Here is a 19,497-nt window from a genome sequence, read left to right as displayed (position 1 = left end):
GCGACACTGCTAAACCACATCCAGTTTGGTTTTTTTTTTTTTTTTTTTGCGAGCATTAAAAGATCTCTGACGATTAAATCTTTCCAATACAGAATTTAGTGGATTTAGTGTTTCTCCTGGTTTCTTCTTCATACTATTTGTTGTCAACAACTCAGGATTAATTTATTTTTGCTGCTTTTCTAAGTTGGCCATTGCTTCCATTTTTGCAGCTTTTGTATTTCTCAACAGAGTAACCATTCATAACCAGTTATTTCCCCTCCCCTATGTGAGAGTGAGTTATTATATGAATTATTTACATTTCAATAAGCTAGCATCCCTGTTTTAACTTTCGTTAAACACTGTCACATTCATCCCATGTTGGAAGAACGTTAGAAGAAACCGAGGACCAGGCAACCATGCTTCAGCCAAGCCAGCTTTCCTTGCGAGAACCACAAGTACGCCTGCGACAAATGGCAGGAAAGGAGAACTGCCCTGGTCAGAAACTGCTCCCGAGCAGGAGGGCAGGAGCAGCAGAGTGCAGGTGCCTCACCTGTCAGTGCACTCGTCGATGTTGCTCTCGCAGTTGGTTCCCTCGAAGCCCGGCGGGCACTTGCAGGTGTAGCTGTTGACGTAGTGGGTGCAGGTGCCCCCGTTCCTGCAGGGCTCGCTCAGGCACTCGTTGGTGTCTGTCTGACATTTATCCCCGTGAAATCCGGGCAGGCAGATGCACGAGAAGGAGTTGATCCCATCCACGCACGAGGCTCCGTTCTGGCAGGGGTCTAGGACAGAAGCACCACAGCAAGTGTTACAATGGGTGACAGTGAGGGGCCAGGCCTAGAGAAGGCGTTTCTATGGAAAAAAAAAAGGGGTCACACAGCCCAGAGTGGGACAGAGTACTGACAGCTTTTTCTCAGCCTCTTTATGGAACAGGTAGCTGCAAAGCATTATCAATTCGAAATTTACAAGGAGGTGTGGATCAAGGCCAACCTTCAGAGCCTAAATGTTTCTCTGCTGGAATTTGTTCAACCAAAACCCAAAGCCTCTCAGTTTAAATTTCAAATACTGCTTTTGTGACAGATGCCTACTGATACAAGAAAAACAGAGCAGCAACTCTTTCTTCTTCCTTTACCAAGTTTGATTCATCAGAGAACTCAGCACATCCTCTCTTCTCCAGATTCTGCTTAACACAAGAGAGAACTTGTGTGCTTAATTTTCAGCACGAAAGCAGTCCAGTAAAATCAAATGTGTATGTGTATATTAGCACATACATGAGCACTTATGCATTACTGAGCACTTGACATTTTTCCCAGCATCACAGACTGGTTGGGGAAAGGCTGGCAGAAAAGCTCACAAACTCCTATAGCACCATGGATTCTCTTCAATCACTGCATTTCTTGGTATTTTCCTTATCCCTGCCATGCTCCTGCTGCTTGCATAGCACTGTTTTTTGGTCTAAGCCACCTCCTACTACTGTATTCCTTCTGCTTCCACAAGTACCGATCTGCCTGAAAGATTTCTGCCGTTCAGTAATTTCTTCCTGCTTTTCTTCTTCCACGTTTGGATTTAAGACCCACATTCCTGAAGCCAGATTCCTTTTCTACTCTGCATTCCACAGAGCAAAAGCCTAATATATGAAGGCAGAGGGGGAAACTGGGAGGGGGGAGGAAAAAGGGAGAAAGCAAGGGGGTTGAAAAATAGGTTACTGAGTGGTTTTTTTTTTTTGGATTTAGGACTACTTTAAGTACTACTTTAGTAGTACTTTTAGTACACTTTAAGTACTACTAAAATATGAACTTGAAAATGCAAATAGACTCCACCAAAAATTTGTTGTTTATCATAAGTATCATAAGCTAATTCTGTTTACTGGGAAATGAAGAAAAGAAATGTGAGAGGTAATTAAAACTCATTTTCTGACTGAGAAATATGCTCACATGTTAAGAATTTGTATTATGAGACACACCTGCATCCATTTAAAGGTCATTTGACTACTGCAGAGAAAAAGCACATTCAAAGCAAGACCTCTAGCAGCTATGAAATGTTGTGTCTGTGGCAGTCAGCCATGTATGAGTGAAGCCAAAAGCTGTGCATTAATTCTCTGTGCCACACATTTACTGACAGAAGAAGGAGACTTGGGCATCAACTTTTCAATAAGTTCCTGTTGTTGGAGGGTTTGTTTGCTTCATAGATTAAAGACATTTGGCTCAAGGCATGGAAGGTTTTTGTTATGCTAAGTGAAATCAGCTGTGGCAGCAATGTGAAATGCTTCTTCAGCCTCATGGGTGTGCTGCCTAAGACAACACGGGGTGAATCCCACAGCTCTCAGAACACTTAAGAGGAGGGAGAGAGATGTCCCGGCTGTTCCAGAGGGAAAGATGAACACTTGGAGAACATTTTTATCTTCAGGCACCCACACAAAAACTAACAGGACAGGCAATGATTTTGTTGGCTTCAGTAAGCAAAGCTCTGGGTCACTGCACCGTGACACTTTTTGTGCTGTACCTGTCTGCTCAGAAAGAAGGAATTAAAAGCTCAGGCTGAGCCAGACACCTCAGAAGTTCTTGAGTGCTGCTTTGGGGGCTCCCACGGTAACTTTTGCTAATAGACTTTTTTGGATCCTTCTCTACAGCAGTCATGAATTTACATTTTTTTTTCCAATGCAAAACACAATTTGCTAAGTTCATGCCTAAAGTCTTCAAAACTCCATTTTGGTTTTAAGCTGATAGTAACATATAGGGGATTGGGTTGGTTGTTTTTTTTTGTTTGTTTGTTTGGTGTGGTTTTTTTTTTTTTTTTGGTTGTTGTTTTGGGGTGGTTGTTTTGGGCTTTTCTGTTCATTTGGTTGGGTTTTTTTAAAGACCTGGCCAATCTAAGAATTACAGCATTGTGAACTCCTCCAAGGTTTGATAAAGCACTTTTGAAATAGTAACAGATGAACTTTTAAACACGAGGCATTTCTCATTTTAAACATGAGACATTTCTCAGGAGACTCTGATTTTATCTGATGATGATACAGAATATGCCCAGTAAGAAAAGGAAGCTACTATGCATTTGGGTTCCCTTATAAACAGCGGTGTCAAGGACATGAAATTAATACTTGTTTTCTTGCAATTTGAGCCGTTCCAGTACTCATCAGTGTATGGGCTGCCCTCCTGCAACTGATACCTATTCCAGAAGAGAGGGCCTTCCTGCTGCTTAATTTGTTTTCAAATATGGATTAACTGGAACTGGAACAGGACCCACTCTTCCCAGAATATTAATGTCAGACAGACAGTTCAGGAAGGACTGCTATACCCCAGATTCCCACCACACCTCAATCAAACTGAACGTTGAAATACAGGTAAGCCCTGCAGTGGCACATTAACTTGATGGATTAAAATTTCAGGCAAATACAATTTTGCATTTAACAGTGCTTCTTATTAAAGTATGTAAACTCTAAGGGCCTTTTCAAGTTAAAGATCTGGGAACAACAGCTGCCATCAGTTAGGACACCGCGGTCCATTTCCAGCAGCCGAACACGATGGATTTTGACTGCCTCAAACATTACAAAACTGAAGTTTGGGGTATTTTTCCTTTTGGCAAGAGATCATAAAAGACCCTTAGGAATCTGTCAAACAGCAGTCAGCAAATTTATTTTTGGGAAAGACTGGAAAACCCTGAGCAAAGTGCTGATACCCACTTGACAGGCAGTCATCAATGTTGCTGTCACAGTCCCCTCCAGTGAAGCCAGGCCGACACTCGCACAGGTAACTGCCCTGGATGTTGTGGCACAGGGCATGGTTCTTGCAGGGCTTGGAGAGACACTCATCAATATCCACCATGCATCTTTCCCCTGAAATGTGCAGAGTCCAAGGGTGAGACCCCTCACAAAGCAATGGCCAGGAGGCTCAGTGCCAGTACTGCTCAGCACTGAAAGCACAGCGTGTTCCCCATCCACCTTACCTTCCCAGCCAGGGGCACACTGGCAGGTGTAGCCTTCAGAGTCAGGAGATTCTTGGCAGATTCCCGAGTTCTCACAAGGATTAGGGGAACAAGGAGAAACCACTACCTGGCAGTTCACACCTGGTGAACAGAATGGGAAAAAGCAGAAGAATGTGCTGCTAAGAGCTTGGTGCTTCTTGGAAGAATGAACAAAGAGGTTGTAACTCACATGATTATCTCACACTGCAGTGGACAGCACTGCCACATTTTGAAAAATCTCAGCAGAAGGAAAAGGAGAGCAGAGCGCTCCTCATGGGCTCAGTGTAGAAGCAGCCATGGTCATTCTGAGTTTAATGCCCCTCCAATTTCCAGGGCATTTATGTAAATTTCATAATTTACAAAGAAAAATTGAGCTAAGCTTCCAACAGGACACTTTTTAAGGATTCCAAGCAAGGCTTAGACAAGCCCTTGCCAAGTATTCTATTACTATATCATGTCTACAGGAACTGACTAATTTAACCTCATACAGCCATGGCATATCTCATCTTGATTACTATTTCCACAAAGTTTAATGAAAAGAAATTACTCTAAAAGTGCAATGAAGTAAAAAGGGAAAAGATAACAAAATTTTTCTGAATTTTCACCTTTGAATCCCTTCCTACAGGTACATCTGTATCCATTCAACAGATCCTCACAAGTTCCTCCATTCTGGCATGGGTTTGATTTACATTCGTTCCCTTCTGTTGAACAGTGATCTCCTATCCAGCCTGGGTCGCAGACACACTTGTACCTTGAAAGGCAAAACAGCAGTAATTTTAGAGCATTTTGAAGTAACTCCTCTACCAGTTTCTCCTGCAGATTAGTTTTGTAGAGAAAACCAGAAGAACCCTCTTGAGAAGAGCCCTAAGTTACTTTAGATTGCTTACCCCAGCTGTATAGTTTTGAAAATACTGAAAATAAACCCTCCCTTAAAACCACACTTCCCTCGCTGCAGTTTTCACAAAGTGTTCAGTCAACCAGCAATGCTTCTGCTTTGATAAGACCATCTCAACATATTCAAACAAAGACAGAAACAAAAAAAAAAAAAAAAAAAGATTGGAAAAAAAAAGAAGTGGAGGGGAACAATAGGTTCCAAAGATAACTAGACTGATTTAATACCAAATAGTGGTTTCAAATGAAAACAGCTGGCTGGGAGCAGGAGCAATCTTCTCCATCACATTTCAAAATCTGAAGTAGAGCACACCCCACCCACATGACGTAGAAGCAAGGACTTGGTGAATCAGCCTGGACTCAGGCCACACAGCACACACAGGCCTCTGTCCCTGCCCTGCAAACACGGCTTCTTTTACGACAAGATGAACAAAAATCTGTTTTCCAAGTTTTCAAGGAGGCTGAATTAGCATTATAGGCAGCTTTCCTGCCAGCTCCAGGGAAAGTGCTGCATCCTGCCCTACAGAGCTACCTGCAGCAACAAATCACTTCCCTGCCCAAATGCTGACAACACTTCCCAGGATGCAGCACATATTTGGGAGGCTATTCCATGTATAGTTGGGAACTTTCACAAACAAAACATCCCTAGACTTACCATTACCAAAAAGAAGTCTGATTTAGGGCTCCCAAAATCAGCATTTGGTCTTCCTGGATGGGAAGATTCAGAAGCAACTACTGCCATCAAAAGACCCAGAGAGAATTTTCCTTTCTTTTCTCAGACATGCAACAATATGAGAAAAGCTGACAAAATCTCAGCAGTGGACAAAGTGTCCTGGGTGAAATATCCATCCCTAGAGCAAAAGATGCCAGCCTGTTCCTTCATCCAGCGTTTGGTTAGGAAGAACAGCACTAGCCAATAAAGACGGTCCTCACGCTCAGTGCTTTAGGTTTTGATGGAATAGATTACTGCTGCTCCCCTAAGATTTCATTTGGAACCATTTCTTTATTTTAATTGCATTCACTCAATTCACTAGAATCACCAAACCCTCCCTCTATATGGTGGCAGTACACCCTACACTACTTGCCCATGCAAAACCAGCCAACAACACAAGGCAGGACAGAAAAACCTATGTTGAAACACCAGCTGGTGAATGAAGGTCCACACCTTACTGTGATTATGTCATAGGTATCAGATAAATTGGGATCCTACTCTGAGAAATTAGAGAAAAATTGGGAGCTGGAAGTCTGGACAGAGCAAGGCAATAACCCAGAGGGCAGCAGGTAGGTTTAAGGAGTCCTTACCCAGTGGCAATGTGTGTGCAGTTGCCATGCACACAGGGGTTGCTGAGGCAGCCATCAGCCTGGGACTGGCAGTGGGGGTGGTGGAAACCCTCGGGGCACACACACCGAAAGCCGTTCACCTCGTTTATGCATGTGCCGCCGTTGTGGCAGGGGCTGGACGTGCACTCGTCGATGTCCGCGTTACAGCGGGGGCCTAGAGGGAAAACAGAGGGAAAAATCGACACTCCCTGAGTGGCATTTCTTAAAAGAGTGCTTGCTTTGCACCTCTGCAAGAGCACACACTGAGACACAGCTCAGGGAAGCCAAGGCAGCAGCATGGAGCTCACATGCCTCCGTGCTTTAACTCAAGCCAAGAGAAGCGTTTCTGAGAGATGCAGCACTTTCCTGTGCCTGGAAAACAGCACTTACACTCAGCAAGTATTTACAAACCATTCCAGAATCTCCACCAAAATCACCAGTTAATATTGATTAGGAAAGCAAAAACCACTCAGCTGTATCATGCTTGCAACAAACCTCTTGAGCTCCACTTGCCGTAGCCCTGCTCCTCTGCTTTGAAGTACCTACCCTTTGAACAAGCAATAGTGCCCAAACGTCTGCAGTAAATACAGTTCTTGTGGTTTATTGCGCAAAAGGGGCTCTAAAAAACACCGTTTCCTGTTTTGCCTGCCTCTGATTACGACTGCAAGATCCTTGAAGTAGTGACCAAAAGGACTTGTGAGGCTGGAAAGCTAAACAGAGTGAATGATGCAGTAAGCCGAAAGCATTTTTAACAGAAGGCAATGACAGAGTAACAAGACCCCATGCAAGCCAGCTCCTTAAAGACTGGAATATGCCAATTCATCACATTACTGAATTATTTTAATAGCAGGGTAACAAATATGGAATGCCAGCAACCCAGGAGAATGGTAGGCACAAGTGATCAGCATCATCCCTCATCTTATTCTGAGGACTAGAGAGCACCACCATGCCAGAGCCATCGGAGGGAAGGAAGGAGCATCAGGAGTTTAGAAAGACCCCAAGAGAAAAGCACAGGAGACTCAAAACATTTTAGTGCTCTAATGCATTTCAGGTCTATTCTCACTAGAATCATTCAGTAATAAACAGTAACAAACGTGATGAGAAAGCTGTAATAAACAGTACCAACTGCCTCATAATGGTTATTTTGTATTACCCTGCATGGCTCAAAACACAAATGCCCTTGTAAACAGTGGTAAGATGTGCTTTAGTCATCAGAAATAGTCTGATGTTGGCTCAGAATTCTAAACATGGATCCAGAGGTGTCTAACCACTTCTTTTTTCAGCCCCACTTTGACTGTACCAGAGAAATTTTGTAGTTTAAAAAGAAAACAGAACAGACCATGCTATCACAGAGAAGTACTGAAAAAATCAGATTATTCGTCTGAAGACTTCAGAGTGGGAAGCAACTCAAGAGAACACCAAGTTAATGCTCTGATTTCAGAGAGACAGAAATACTGCTCATGGTCAAAGCCCAAGGCAGAGTCTAATCAAACACCTCTCCATATTGTCCACAATCTCTCTGTCCCTGGAAAGAGGCTGTAAATAATAAACCAAAGTCACGTGGGTTTATTTGTTATAAACTCAAGAACCATGAATTGGACTTAATTACCTAACAAGAATGGCATTTCACAGCACAGATCGGGCCATTTTCCTGTTTGGTAGAACTGGCTGTAATGTAAGAAGCTAAGATCCAAAGATTACTGAAGGATTTACTGAGACACCAACTGAATCCCTTGCAGTCAGTATGCAAAGAACACTTCCCTGGCTACTCGGACAACTATCTTCAAAACAATTCAGAGCCCTTGGGTAGCTGACTTTACCTGTAAATCCAGGTTTGCAGGCGCAGTTGTAGCGATTGATGCCATCGATACAGTCCCCATGAATGCACGGGTTACTGGCACAGTCGTCAAAGTTATTCTCACAGTTTACTCCTGGATTAAAAAAAAAAAAAAAAAAAAAAAGGAGTTAGAGGAATAAGGAGGGTAAATCTTACAAAGAAGGCAACAAAACTATTTTCCCAAAATAGCCAAATTAAGAATCCCACCTGCTTCAAAGTCACACTGGGGACAACTTAAACAGGTGATGATGCAGAAGCACTGCAACACCAAGGAATGTCACCCAAGCCACTGGGTGCTGACTGAATATGACCCTGAACTTGTACTAATTTAAACAAAGGAATAAACATTTTGAACACTATGCCCGATTTTTCTGCAGGCCTGATTTTTTGGAGTAAAGAGGAGTCAAATTCTCCCAAGATCAGTTGCAGCACCAGTGAGGGTTAGGCAATCCACACAAACACACCAAAGTTCAGCATGGAAAAGCAATGTGAAAATGACACTCTCAACTTAGCACACACCAGAGCAGACGTAAGAAATAATTACATGCTTGAATTCTGCTTGAATCCAAGCCTTCCACTTGTGTTTTACATACCTGAGGTGCCCAGCAAGCAGTTGCACTGGTAGCCATTGACCAGGTCGATGCAGCGCCCTTGGTGCAGGCAAGGATTGCTGTGGCACTCGTCGATCTGCTCGCTGCATATGGCACCCATGTAGCCAGGGTTGCAGATGCACGTGTACGAATCAATGCCATCCTGGCATTCCCCGTGGTGGCAGGGATCGGGATCACAGTTGTTGATGTTCTCCTCACACAGAGGGCCGGTAAAACCTGAGGAAAAGCCACGAGTAAGGAAGGAGTTCACTGGTAGGGCACTGCAGCGACTATAATTGCAGGTATAGAAAGAATTGTATCAAGAATCAGCAAAGTGGCAGAGAGCACAAAGGGTAACTGGGCACCTCAACTGCATTTCCAGCCCTGGAACACAGCACTCTCCACTGTTCACAGCATTACAGAACAGCATCATGCATGGAGAACACTGGCACTGCAAGTGGTCACCTTCAGGTTATTTGGAACAGTAGCCATGAGAGGAAACATGTAAATCTCCATCAGAAATATTTACTTGCATCAGTATAAACTATCTGGAGGCACGCTCCTGCCATTATTTCCTCTACACAGTAGCAGGAGGACAGAGTGGGGCTGACCTTGTTAGAATGAGAAATTACTGCAAAGACGTTGCTGAAACCTTCCCAAGGGAACTCCCTTGGCTCGTGTCAAAGCTTCTGCAGCTCTGCTTATTAGAAAGTCTCTTGCCTCCTTCACTGGGAAACTTTTCAGTAACTGCAATCAAGCACCAACTGCAAACTTATTGAAGGCTGCATGCAACCTCTTGGTTAGGAGCAATGAAACAAGCAGCAATCTGGCCTGTTCCATTCTGCTTCAGCTGGGAAACATCCTGAGCAACAGAGAGGGGAAAAAGGGCTAGAGAGCTCAGGAAACTAAGAGCAGCAAACAAGTCCCTGGAGCAGAGCTTTATAAGACTGGGACAAATAAATGGCTTTCAGAGCTGAGGTTTTGGAGCAACAGCTCACGCTGCCTTCCAGCAGCTGAAGATCAGGAAGGCAGAACTTGAAATTTCAAGACACCAACCAGGGACTGCTACAAACCAAGCTGCAGGGAATTTCAACAGCTGAAGAGTGGTTCTCACCTGAGTATTATAAGTGGATAAGAGGCTCCCCATTTTTCATACAGGTTTGTGGTTATTTCTGTGGTCAAACATACCAGGTGACGGCTAACATTTCCAAGTTCTGCAAACGTATGCTTGGATGAATGGGTGTGGAAGTGGGTGGGGAGAGGGAAGGGAAGCTAGTTAGAGAGATGGATATAAAAAGATGTTAGGGAAGGAGGAAAAACAAACTGATAAGGGGACAAATGGTGGCAGAGGGGAGAAAAAAAAAAAGAGGGCAGAGACAAATAAAAGAGGAAAGACCTGAAACAACCCAAGAAAAGAAAGGCCATGATCTACCACTGGGAAGGAGAAGTGGAATAATGCCAGAAGGGAAAGAAAAGACAAAAAAGCAAGCAGTAAATAGAGCTATCTGTACAGCATTTGGCCAAACATTTTGCAGTTTTCAATCACGTCGGCAGCCGGCGATTACCATTCAGGGAACAACACATCACTCAGACCATGAGATTAGCAGAGCAAGAACATACTCAGACATTATTGTCCAGTAACTGACCTGCCCCCAGGAAGAATTCCACATTTCAGTCTTACAGAAGGCTGTCAATATTAAATATAATACTTAGCACACGTTCATTCAAAAGTCATTACGTTGCCTGCTGTTGTAGCTCAACTGAGCCACTTAGAGATTAGGAATATTTCTGGATCTCTTAACTGAAGATACCTCACCAAAACATGATTTCTCTCTTTGCAGACAAGAGTTAGACTAGGAAAAAAAACATCTGAATATAGAATATGAGAATCCTTCAGACAGGGTGGAAAACAGCCCTAATACAGAGCCCCTCTTCCATTTTCAGTCAAATATTTAACCAAGGATTTTACTAAGAGCTGCTGCTTCAGTAACATGCATTTGGTTGCTTCCAGCCTGAAAATGCTTCATTATATCATTTGCCTTCATGGAAGCAATTGCCTTCCCTCGTCATACCTAGAATTTCTGTATTGAGGTGATTTATGCAGTTTTAGTGCCAAATTCAGAACTTGCTTTTCAAGGCACAGCTCTCCACCTTGTCCTCCTCTACACTACCCAAACCCATCCCAGGCTTGATAAGCTCTGCAGTCTCAGTGAATGAAAGCAACCAGAACACACACCAGCTTGAGAAAGACTAAAACAGTTTCCAAGTTCGGAGAAGATTTGAGCTTTTCCTTCTTTTTGCAAGTGCCCGCTTAGTTTGTCACATGAAGTAGTCAAAAAGAAAATTCTGACCACAGTAATTATTCCTCTCCTGGTCAGAACTACTGAATTCTCCTTCTTCCAACAAATTCAATGCCTCTTCAGGAACTTTGGGAATGGTGGAGACCACGTGTGAGAAAAACCAGGCTATTTTTAGGCTAATCTCTGCTACATTCTGTGCAGTGAAGCCAAATTTGCCTTAATAATTTGATTATTGGAATGATTCAAAACACAAAAAGTTGCACATAAATCTAACCAACCTCACCACTGCACATTACTGGGACTAAGACAGCTCCAGGAATTGTTCAGCTTCTTCCTTAATGGAAGAGCTAGAGCCAAGGTATGAATCTGTATCATGAGCAGTGTACCAGGCACCATTAACTGACAGCAACCAAGTGTAGCTCCTTACTGAGAATTAGAATATAACAGCTCTGAACCCTCTTTTTGACCAGATGTAAAAATGAAGATAAAAACATATCTACATCACCCCTGGAGGTCTGAAGATAAGAAAATCCTATAATTAAACCTGACGCTTCTGAATATGTAATTCACCAGGCATTAATAAAACCACCTGAGTTCTGGCCACAGCTCTGCCAAAATTTCTATGTGGTACCTGACAAATAATTTCAAATAATTTCCACTCAAATTTTGAAATTCTGGAAATTTCTTCCATGACTGTTCCTGCATTTCAGTCTTAGCCTTCTGACATAGAATTGCCTGATGCAACAGAAATCAGAATGCACAGTGGCACTGCTCTGCCCATCTCTTGTTTTTCAAGTGCACACGATATAATCTGACTTGGGAGAGAGGGGGGGTAAATCACAGATAAGAGCCTTCACAATGATGTTTTCCCATATGTGGATGTCATAGCTAGCACAGAAGAAGCTGTCATCTTCTGGGAAGCAAAAGATGGTGCTGAACTAGGGAGGCCAGAACTCCCATCAGCTGTGAACCTAACTGCCACAAGTGAAAGCCTTTCTCTGCTTAAATACTATTCCCTGCACAAAGGAGTGGACAAAGTTCTGCAGCAAACGAGCAGCATTTCAGAGAAAGAAAGCAAAACCAGTGACATCTTTGTGACCAGCCCTTCACGTATTTGGGCTCCATGTTATCTCCCCCCAGGGGCTCTGAACACCAGACTGACCTGTGGCACACTGGCACTCGTAGCCATTGGGGTGGTCAATGCATTTGGCTCCATTGAGACATGGCGTGCTGGAACAGTCGTCTATGTCAATCTGGCACACGGCCCCACTGAATCCTGAAAGGCACAGAAACACATGGAGACCCAGGAGCCACTGGAAGGAGTTCATCTAGACAGCTGCACTGTCAGGAATTACCTCTAACAAATCCTCGAGCCCACCCAAACACAAGCTCAGCAAACCTACATTCAGTGGCACCACGAAGCACACACACCACTGGCTCCTTGTTCAACCCTCCCTGAAAACTGAGATGGCCAAGTCAAAGAGAAATAAAGCAGATGGAGCTCAAGTGGTGTCCAGCACTGGACAGTATGCCTGCCTGCAAAACTGAGAGCCCATTAACAAAAATCTCTAAGGCAATCAAAGCAAGTAGGTAAAAATAAAAATAACAGTGCATACATCACTAGAGCCTTCAGACTAGAATTACAGCAGTATGGAATGTGCTACAGCACAGCACTGGAACTTTCAATACAGCTCTTGAAATAGTTAACAAAGTAGTGACAGGTGATGTCAGGTGATGCAGATCCTTGGGCAGTTTGAGAAAAAAAAACATGAGGAAATCTTCTAGGAGGAAGGAACCAAAGCAAGAGCCTGAACATCATTAGTCAATAAGAAGGGATGCAGGCTTTTGTCATGTAAATTCTGAACTCAAAATTTTTTGTAAGATGTTCACTCTACAGCTAACATTGATCCCTCAGCTCAGCTCTTTTTCTTTTCTAGTGGAGCCCAATTCATCTCACTCCTCATGCAAGCACCATAAACTATCCTGATGCAAAACCAGCTTCTGCCTAAAAACCTCAGAAAAAGACAAAAAGTGTGCAGAGGGTCTGATCTTTAAAATGTTCTGAGAATCTCACTGAAGTTTCCACAACAACAGAAGCTCATGTTGCCAGCTACCCTTTTAGATGAGGTGTCCAACTGTGTGCTTGTCAATGCTTATCCAGTTACAGACACAGTATTATTATTACAACCAACATGAAACTATTCTGATTTAATAGTGACTGCAACTCACTCAAACAGGTGCTGCCCTAAGAACAACAGAAACTCACAAGAAATGTATCACCCACAACATCTGTGGAGCTCTTGGTAGGGTGAAGCAGGAAAACTTCCAGAAATAAGAACTCACCAGGAGGACAGACACAGAGGAAGCGGTTGACTTTATCAAGACACACTCCATTGTTCACACAGGGATTACTTAGGCATTCATCAATATCTTCTTCACAGTGAACTCCTTTAAAACCTGTAAAAATAAAAATACATAAGAGGTGACTGAAGGCTGTAGAAAGTGCCCTTGAAAGTGTAACTGCCTCTTATACCAGTGCTGAAAGTCTAGGTAGAGTTTCATTGCAAGTTTGCAGTCTGGACAGAAACTATGAAGTAAGAATATACACCAGAGGTTAAAAAGGGATGTTGATTGTGTGCGTTTCACTGTTGCTGAAGATGTTCACCTAACCAGCAAAAGCAGAAGTCAATGCTGAATGCACATCTAATGTTTTCTTCCACTTGAGAAGGGCTTATGTTAATTAATTTGTAAAAGGTATATAAACAAGCACAACAGACAGTTTTAGCTCAAGGGCTTTTATCTAACAGCAGAGTACAAGAAAAACATTAAAAAGGGTGAAACACTTGAACAAGCCTTTCCTGTTCCACCTTTCAAAACATATTACATATTAATAAATACTATACTAATAAAAACTCGTTGTAATTGTCAGGGTATCATCTGATCTCCTGCACGGGTCACAATTATTTATTTATATTTATGATTTTAGTACTTTATAAGTCTGTGCAACTGGCAACTTGCATCCTTTTGGTTTTTTACCCCTTTCTATCAGAGTACAAAATACAAGACTAACATTGGTCACTGGTAACATTGCCCATGCAAATTTTACAAGCACAATTGCAATCAAGTAGATTTTATTACAGTGACTTCCTCAGTTCAATGGGAGCTCGCATTTTTTGGGGTATTTTAAGCAAAGAAAAACCCCAAACACCATTATTGGAAATCACCATATGCATACCTCAAAACACAGTCGCTCTTTTAAAGGTTGCGCTGGCTTTGCTTTCACGAAGAGAAGACTCTGCACATGCACTTTACCAGGTATAGTAACAAATACTTCCACACATACTCAGCTCAGAAGGCTAACTTCCTTCACTGAGGCAGAGATTGGTTTCTTTCTCAGCCCTCTAATTGCTTGCTCCCTCCCACACACACATGCCAGGTCCTCCTGGCTGGTGCCACCACAGCAGGCTCTCTCTCACCATTTAGCCCGAGCCCTTTGCAGCTTCGTGTTCCACCTGAGCAGAGCTGCAGCCCTCCCTGAGCTCTGCCTTCTGGTCTCTTCCTCTGCTGCAAGTCCCGTCCCTGTCCGAAACGTCCCCTCACCTGGCATACAGAGACACGTGAATCCTCCAATTTTATCCAGGCAGGTGGCATCGTTCTGGCACGGGTTTGAGTGGCACTCATTGATGTCCATCTCACAGCGAGGTCCTGTGTAGCCCTTCAGACACTCACAGTGGAAAGAGCCCTCGGTGTTGACGCATTTCCCGGCGTGCTCGCACGGATTGCTGTTTGCTGCAAGAAAAGTATAGATGGGTGCGTGTCAAAACCTCTCCCCAGAGCAGGAAAGCCACAGCATTCTTTATTAGTCGTGCACTTTTCATGGGCATTCCTTTCTGGCAAGTAACACTGGGGAAAGATTGTTCATCCTTCTGGGGAAAGGCCACTGAAGAAAACAGTGGCAGTTTCTGGCCTGTCAGGGGCAAAAAGAAGGATTGCTGTCACCATCAGGGACCAGAGGAGTAACTTGCTTCATATCATTAACAACAGTTCTTCAGAGAAAAGTATCAGCTAGCAGGGATTAGAGAACCAATAATGTTTTCAAGGCTTTATTTCCAGATCACATTTTACATTTACTTCATTCCCGAGGCCAACAAGATGCCGCCACAGCGACAAAACGGCCAAACTTGTCCTTCTTGCGTTTTCAAAAAGGAACAGCACTCTTGTCCAGGGCAGACTGAGGAAAGAAATTCAAAGAAGTGCTTCTTTCCAACCCTTCCATGTGCTGGTTAGGCATTACCTTCACGCATCACACTCTAGAAGCATGACTGAGCACTCACAAAACTGTAAGTAAGCCTGTAAGAGTCCAGTTAATCCCCAAAACAACACAACAGCATGCTATCAGAGAACTACAGCTTTAAAAGCCCACGTGGTCACCAGTCTTGGAAGGCATTCAAAAGATCCAGCCATATTCTGGCTGTCAAACAGCCTTGATATATTTCTACCCAGGCCATAGCTGCAACAGCTCCCACATGAACTGTGGTGCTTTCATTGTACCCTGCAGTTCTAAGGGACAGCTTAATTATCACATCTGTTTGCAGGCACTCCCCACACAGTGCTAAAGCCCTCTTGCTCAAGGAAGAATGGTTAAGCAGCCCCTGCTTTTCACATTCCAGTTCAAACATGGACAACTATCCCAGCTCAGCCCTTTGCCCCAGGTCTCACACAAGGTTTAAAATGCATCTAAAGACATTGAAATGGAAGGGGGAGGGCACAAAAGGAGTCCAGCATATATGGAGAAGCTATGACAAAATGTGTATTTCTTGCACTCACAGAGAGCAAACAGGAACTCACCCATTGCACATTCATCCACATCCTCAGTGCAGTCTGCTCCCTTATGGCCCTGGGGACAGGTGCAGATGTAGTTTCCATTCACAGGGTTGGTGTCACAAAGAGCACCTTTTTGGCACGGATTGCTAACACAGGCATCATCCAAGTGGCACAGAAGACCTAAAGAAGCATCCAAGAATTTATTAAAATAGAGAGATTAAGCAGTCAGACTGTATTTTACACAAATTCTGTGCGCCCTGGTATTTCAGATGGAGACTCCCACAGTGAGAAATTTGAGCAGTATCTTACAGGCTCGAGCTCATGAACTACCACAGGGAATTCATCACACACTTATAGACCATCATCTTCAAATACAAATTCTGTTACTTTAGAGGTGTCTCCAGCACTTCTGGAGCAGGAAAATGACTGACCATTATCAAAATCTCATCCTTGGAGCAGTTAACTAACTCTTCTCTCAAACCAGCATGATAATTTTTCTGACATTCGAAAAGGTGCACATGAAGCTCACTTTAATTCAGATATGCAGATCGCTTTTATTTCCATGTAATCAGGAGATACCCTTTCACCTAACCTAAACTAGAAAATTTTCCACTATACCAGTGAGGATGGCCAGATCCTAACACAATCACACAAAAATATCTAAATTTGCTTTCTGGATTCATACAGTTATCATAAAGGGCATAGACCAAGTCACACTTCTCAAGCAAATACAGATTCTGCTAAGGGCTAGGAAAAGATCTTTCCTTGCAACCTAAACTGTACAAAGGTTGCCTTCTAGCCTGGCACAAATACTTCTTTGTCTCAGGCTAGAGGGGTTTAACAGCTCTTTGCTTTTCCTTTTGGTAGCGAAGTGCGTAAAATAAACACGCCACTTTCAACAAGTGCGTAAACCCCCAGAAGCACCTTCCGTGGAAGTGCCAGGCTTGTGCAAGTTGTGTGCCCTCACCTGCCTTTCCCTCTGGACAAATGCAGGAGAAGGAAGCCACCCTGTCGATGCAGGTGGAGCCGTTGGCACAGGAGGCAGTGAAGCAGTCATCGATGTTCTTGCTGCAGTCGTCCCCGCTCCAGCCGTTGACGCAGACACAGGCATAGCCCCCGTTGTGGTTGGTGCAGGTGCCCCCGTTCTGGCAGGCATTGGGCTGGAGCTGGCATTCATCCACATCCTCGGTGCAAAACTGGCCTGGGGCACAGAAACGAGCAGGTTTAATGGCACCTCAGACGCTCGGACTCAAGGAGGTTCTTGCACAGACAACGTGACCAAAGGGAGCGCTGCTGTCCCCCGACTGCTGCTCCTCAATTCCAGCATGCTCCGGTGCCAGAACTTCCATAGCACTGTCACCACATCAGGCAGAGACAACCAGCAGCCCTAAACAACCCCAAAGCAGGAGCTGGGCTGCAAATGACTTTAAAAGAATGACTTTAAAAAGAATGACTTTAAAAAGGAGCAGTGTGAGAGCCAGCAGGCAGCCTGCAGCACATTGGAGATAGATTGCAAGGAGGTGAGAAGCAAAAAGAACGAAGGGCTGCCTGCAGGGCAGCCAGAAGGACTAAGAGGAAAGATGGCATGACAAGAAAATCGTGGCCAAAGGAGTATCAACAGGTCAGCAGCAAGGTCACACTTGTCAGGAGAACTTAATTCTTTCCTCTATAGTTATTCAATGATGATTACCCAGTGAGGAAGAATAGAATTCTTAAAACACTTCCACCTGAAATACTAATTTTCCTTGCCCCAGGTATTGTACAGACAACCACAAATACTTGGGGATTTTTTGGTTGTTGAGAAGTTCTTTTTTTTTAGTAACAAAATAAGTAATCTAAAAATGTTCTTATGACCAGAGATATTAGAGAGAAGAAAACGAATGTACACTCTCAGGGAGATTTAAGGAAAAGGACCAAAGAACCAGTAAGTATGAAATGATTTTCAGAGGATGCTGAACTTTACAGTCACATCTATGGAAAGCTTTGCAATTCACATTTAGTGAAGTATTTTTTTGCTGAAATCCATCCTGCTTTGACATCAAAATCTGGATAACCTACCACTTGCAATAATAATTTGTTTCAACAGTTATTCATCTTCCCCATTAAAGCTGTATAGTTTACTTTTAAGCCAAAATTGTTTAGCTGAAGTTTCAAGTAATTTTGAGTTTCCTGAACAGATAAAACCTTACAAACACCAGCTCATTTCTTCCCAGGCTGGCGTATGGGTACACATGTGCAACCACAGAGTACTGGTCACAGTCCACAATCTTCTTCTTGATAAACTATTTCTCTCCTTTCAGTTACATTAAAAACCTCTAAGCACTGAAAGCTTGCCTTTTTTTTTTTTTTTTTTAACACTTCTTGGTAACTTGCTTTTGCCACCCTTCCTAAAACATTGATAGGATGCACACAGCATGGGAAGATGGCCCTTTATCAGGGAGTGAGATTTGATTTGTTTGATGTGACCTTCCCCTCTTCCCCAGCTGACACCATCTCCTCTCTCACTGGCTTCCAGCAGCTTTCTGTTATTTGGGTCAAGGCTCTTCAGTAAATGCACTTCTACCACAAGATTTCTCTTCCTCAGCTACTCTATCTGCTGCACATTTACATTTGCATGGAATTCCCCTGGTATTCCAAGAATAAGAAATTCAAGAACAGGCCACAGGTCTTCTCTGCCAATGCACCTGGGCTCCAGTTTATTCAGGCTTGCCAAATTAAAAATACTTACTAGATGCTGATAAGTCCCATTGTTTATTAATGGCACAGAACTAAGGATGCAAGAGCACAGACACACCCTCCTCCAATACACCAAACTGAAACATTTATCCTGAGCAGGAATCTGAAAATGTCCAAACTTAACCATCTCCATCCACTATCCTCATGATTCTTTTTGTTTTCAAAGTACTTAGATAAATCCTAGCCTTTGATCCCATGAGACTTGCAATTTTTTTTTTCCCACTTAAGGGCAAAGAAATAAAATTATTATTAAAAGAATAAGTTGCACAACTGTGTTCTGTGCATACATTCCATTCTTTGGTAGGACTACTTCACAACATTAATTTTATCACTTAGAAAACCATTACAAAATTTCGACGGTAATGATAATTACAGTAGAGTTTTCAGAATTAATCTTCAGTTCCTGGTTTGCTTAGTGAAAGAGCTGGGGAGAACTCGATCCCTTGCTATTGTTATCTGTGAAACACCTCTGTGCATTACAAACAAACAAACCATGAATTTGCCACACGGGAAGTGGTTTGTTCAGGAGCTTTCAGTGTTGGCTTATCAGTGGCCACCCTAGAAAGAGTCAGAGCTGGGGCTGGTTCTGAGCAGTCACGCGTATCTCGCAGCTCAACATGATCGGCTCCCTTCAGGAGAAAATGATCAAGGTGTTATTTGCTTATTATAAAAGTGATTTTCCTTCTGTTCTTGGAGGGGCCCAGCCCAGATCAAAGCACTCCCTTCTCTGAGGAGCCCTCACAGTGCTCACATCCTTCTGGCTCAGCCAGGCTGAGCTGCTGCCACCAAAGCGTGAAGAGGTTTTCAGCCACACCACCCCACAGTGTGGTGCCTCTCAAAAAAAGCATTTGCCTTTTGACTGGCTGAACAGAACTCCAGACACGAAACTCAGCCTAACTCCAGATACAAAACCCAGCCTAACTCCAGACACGAAACCCAGCCTAAAACTCCAGACACGAAACGCAGCCTAACTCTAGACACGAAATGCAACATTCTCTGGGCTTTTGTGAGCATGGGAGTACATGCTTTTAATTTGCATCTTTTTTTGCTTTTGAGGGATTTT

General features: G+C 43.4%; 1 protein-coding gene across 2 annotated transcripts in view; it reads right to left on the bottom strand.

The window, feature by feature from the left end:
* Positions 1–19,497, bottom strand: part of NOTCH2 (notch receptor 2) — an 82,923-nt gene that overhangs the window by 26,520 nt on the left and 36,906 nt on the right. Inside the window, exons 6-17 of one of the 2 annotated variants that reach the window (XM_053950116.1) lie at positions 16,666–16,899; positions 15,723–15,878; positions 14,475–14,663; positions 13,218–13,331; positions 12,037–12,150; positions 8,578–8,811; positions 7,968–8,078; positions 6,130–6,322; positions 4,542–4,687; positions 3,919–4,038; positions 3,656–3,808; positions 530–758 (exon numbers count right to left, since the gene is read on the bottom strand). In XM_053950116.1, coding sequence (XP_053806091.1) covers positions 530–758; positions 3,656–3,808; positions 3,919–4,038; positions 4,542–4,687; positions 6,130–6,322; positions 7,968–8,078; positions 8,578–8,811; positions 12,037–12,150; positions 13,218–13,331; positions 14,475–14,663; positions 15,723–15,878; positions 16,666–16,899 — 1,993 coding nt within the window. Of the gene's footprint in view, positions 1–529; positions 759–3,655; positions 3,809–3,918; positions 4,039–4,541; positions 4,688–6,129; positions 6,323–7,967; positions 8,079–8,577; positions 8,812–12,036; positions 12,151–13,217; positions 13,332–14,474; positions 14,664–14,964; positions 15,106–15,722; positions 15,879–16,665; positions 16,900–19,497 lie in introns of those variants that run through there. The other variant, XM_053950117.1, reaches the window with a different exon arrangement.

Source organism: Vidua chalybeata, chromosome 9 (genome assembly GCF_026979565.1).
Source record: "Vidua chalybeata isolate OUT-0048 chromosome 9, bVidCha1 merged haplotype, whole genome shotgun sequence".
Taxonomy (NCBI): Eukaryota; Metazoa; Chordata; class Aves; order Passeriformes; family Viduidae; genus Vidua; species Vidua chalybeata.
The sequence above is the reverse complement of the archived record's forward strand: the minus strand, read 5'-3'. Positions and strand labels throughout refer to the sequence as shown.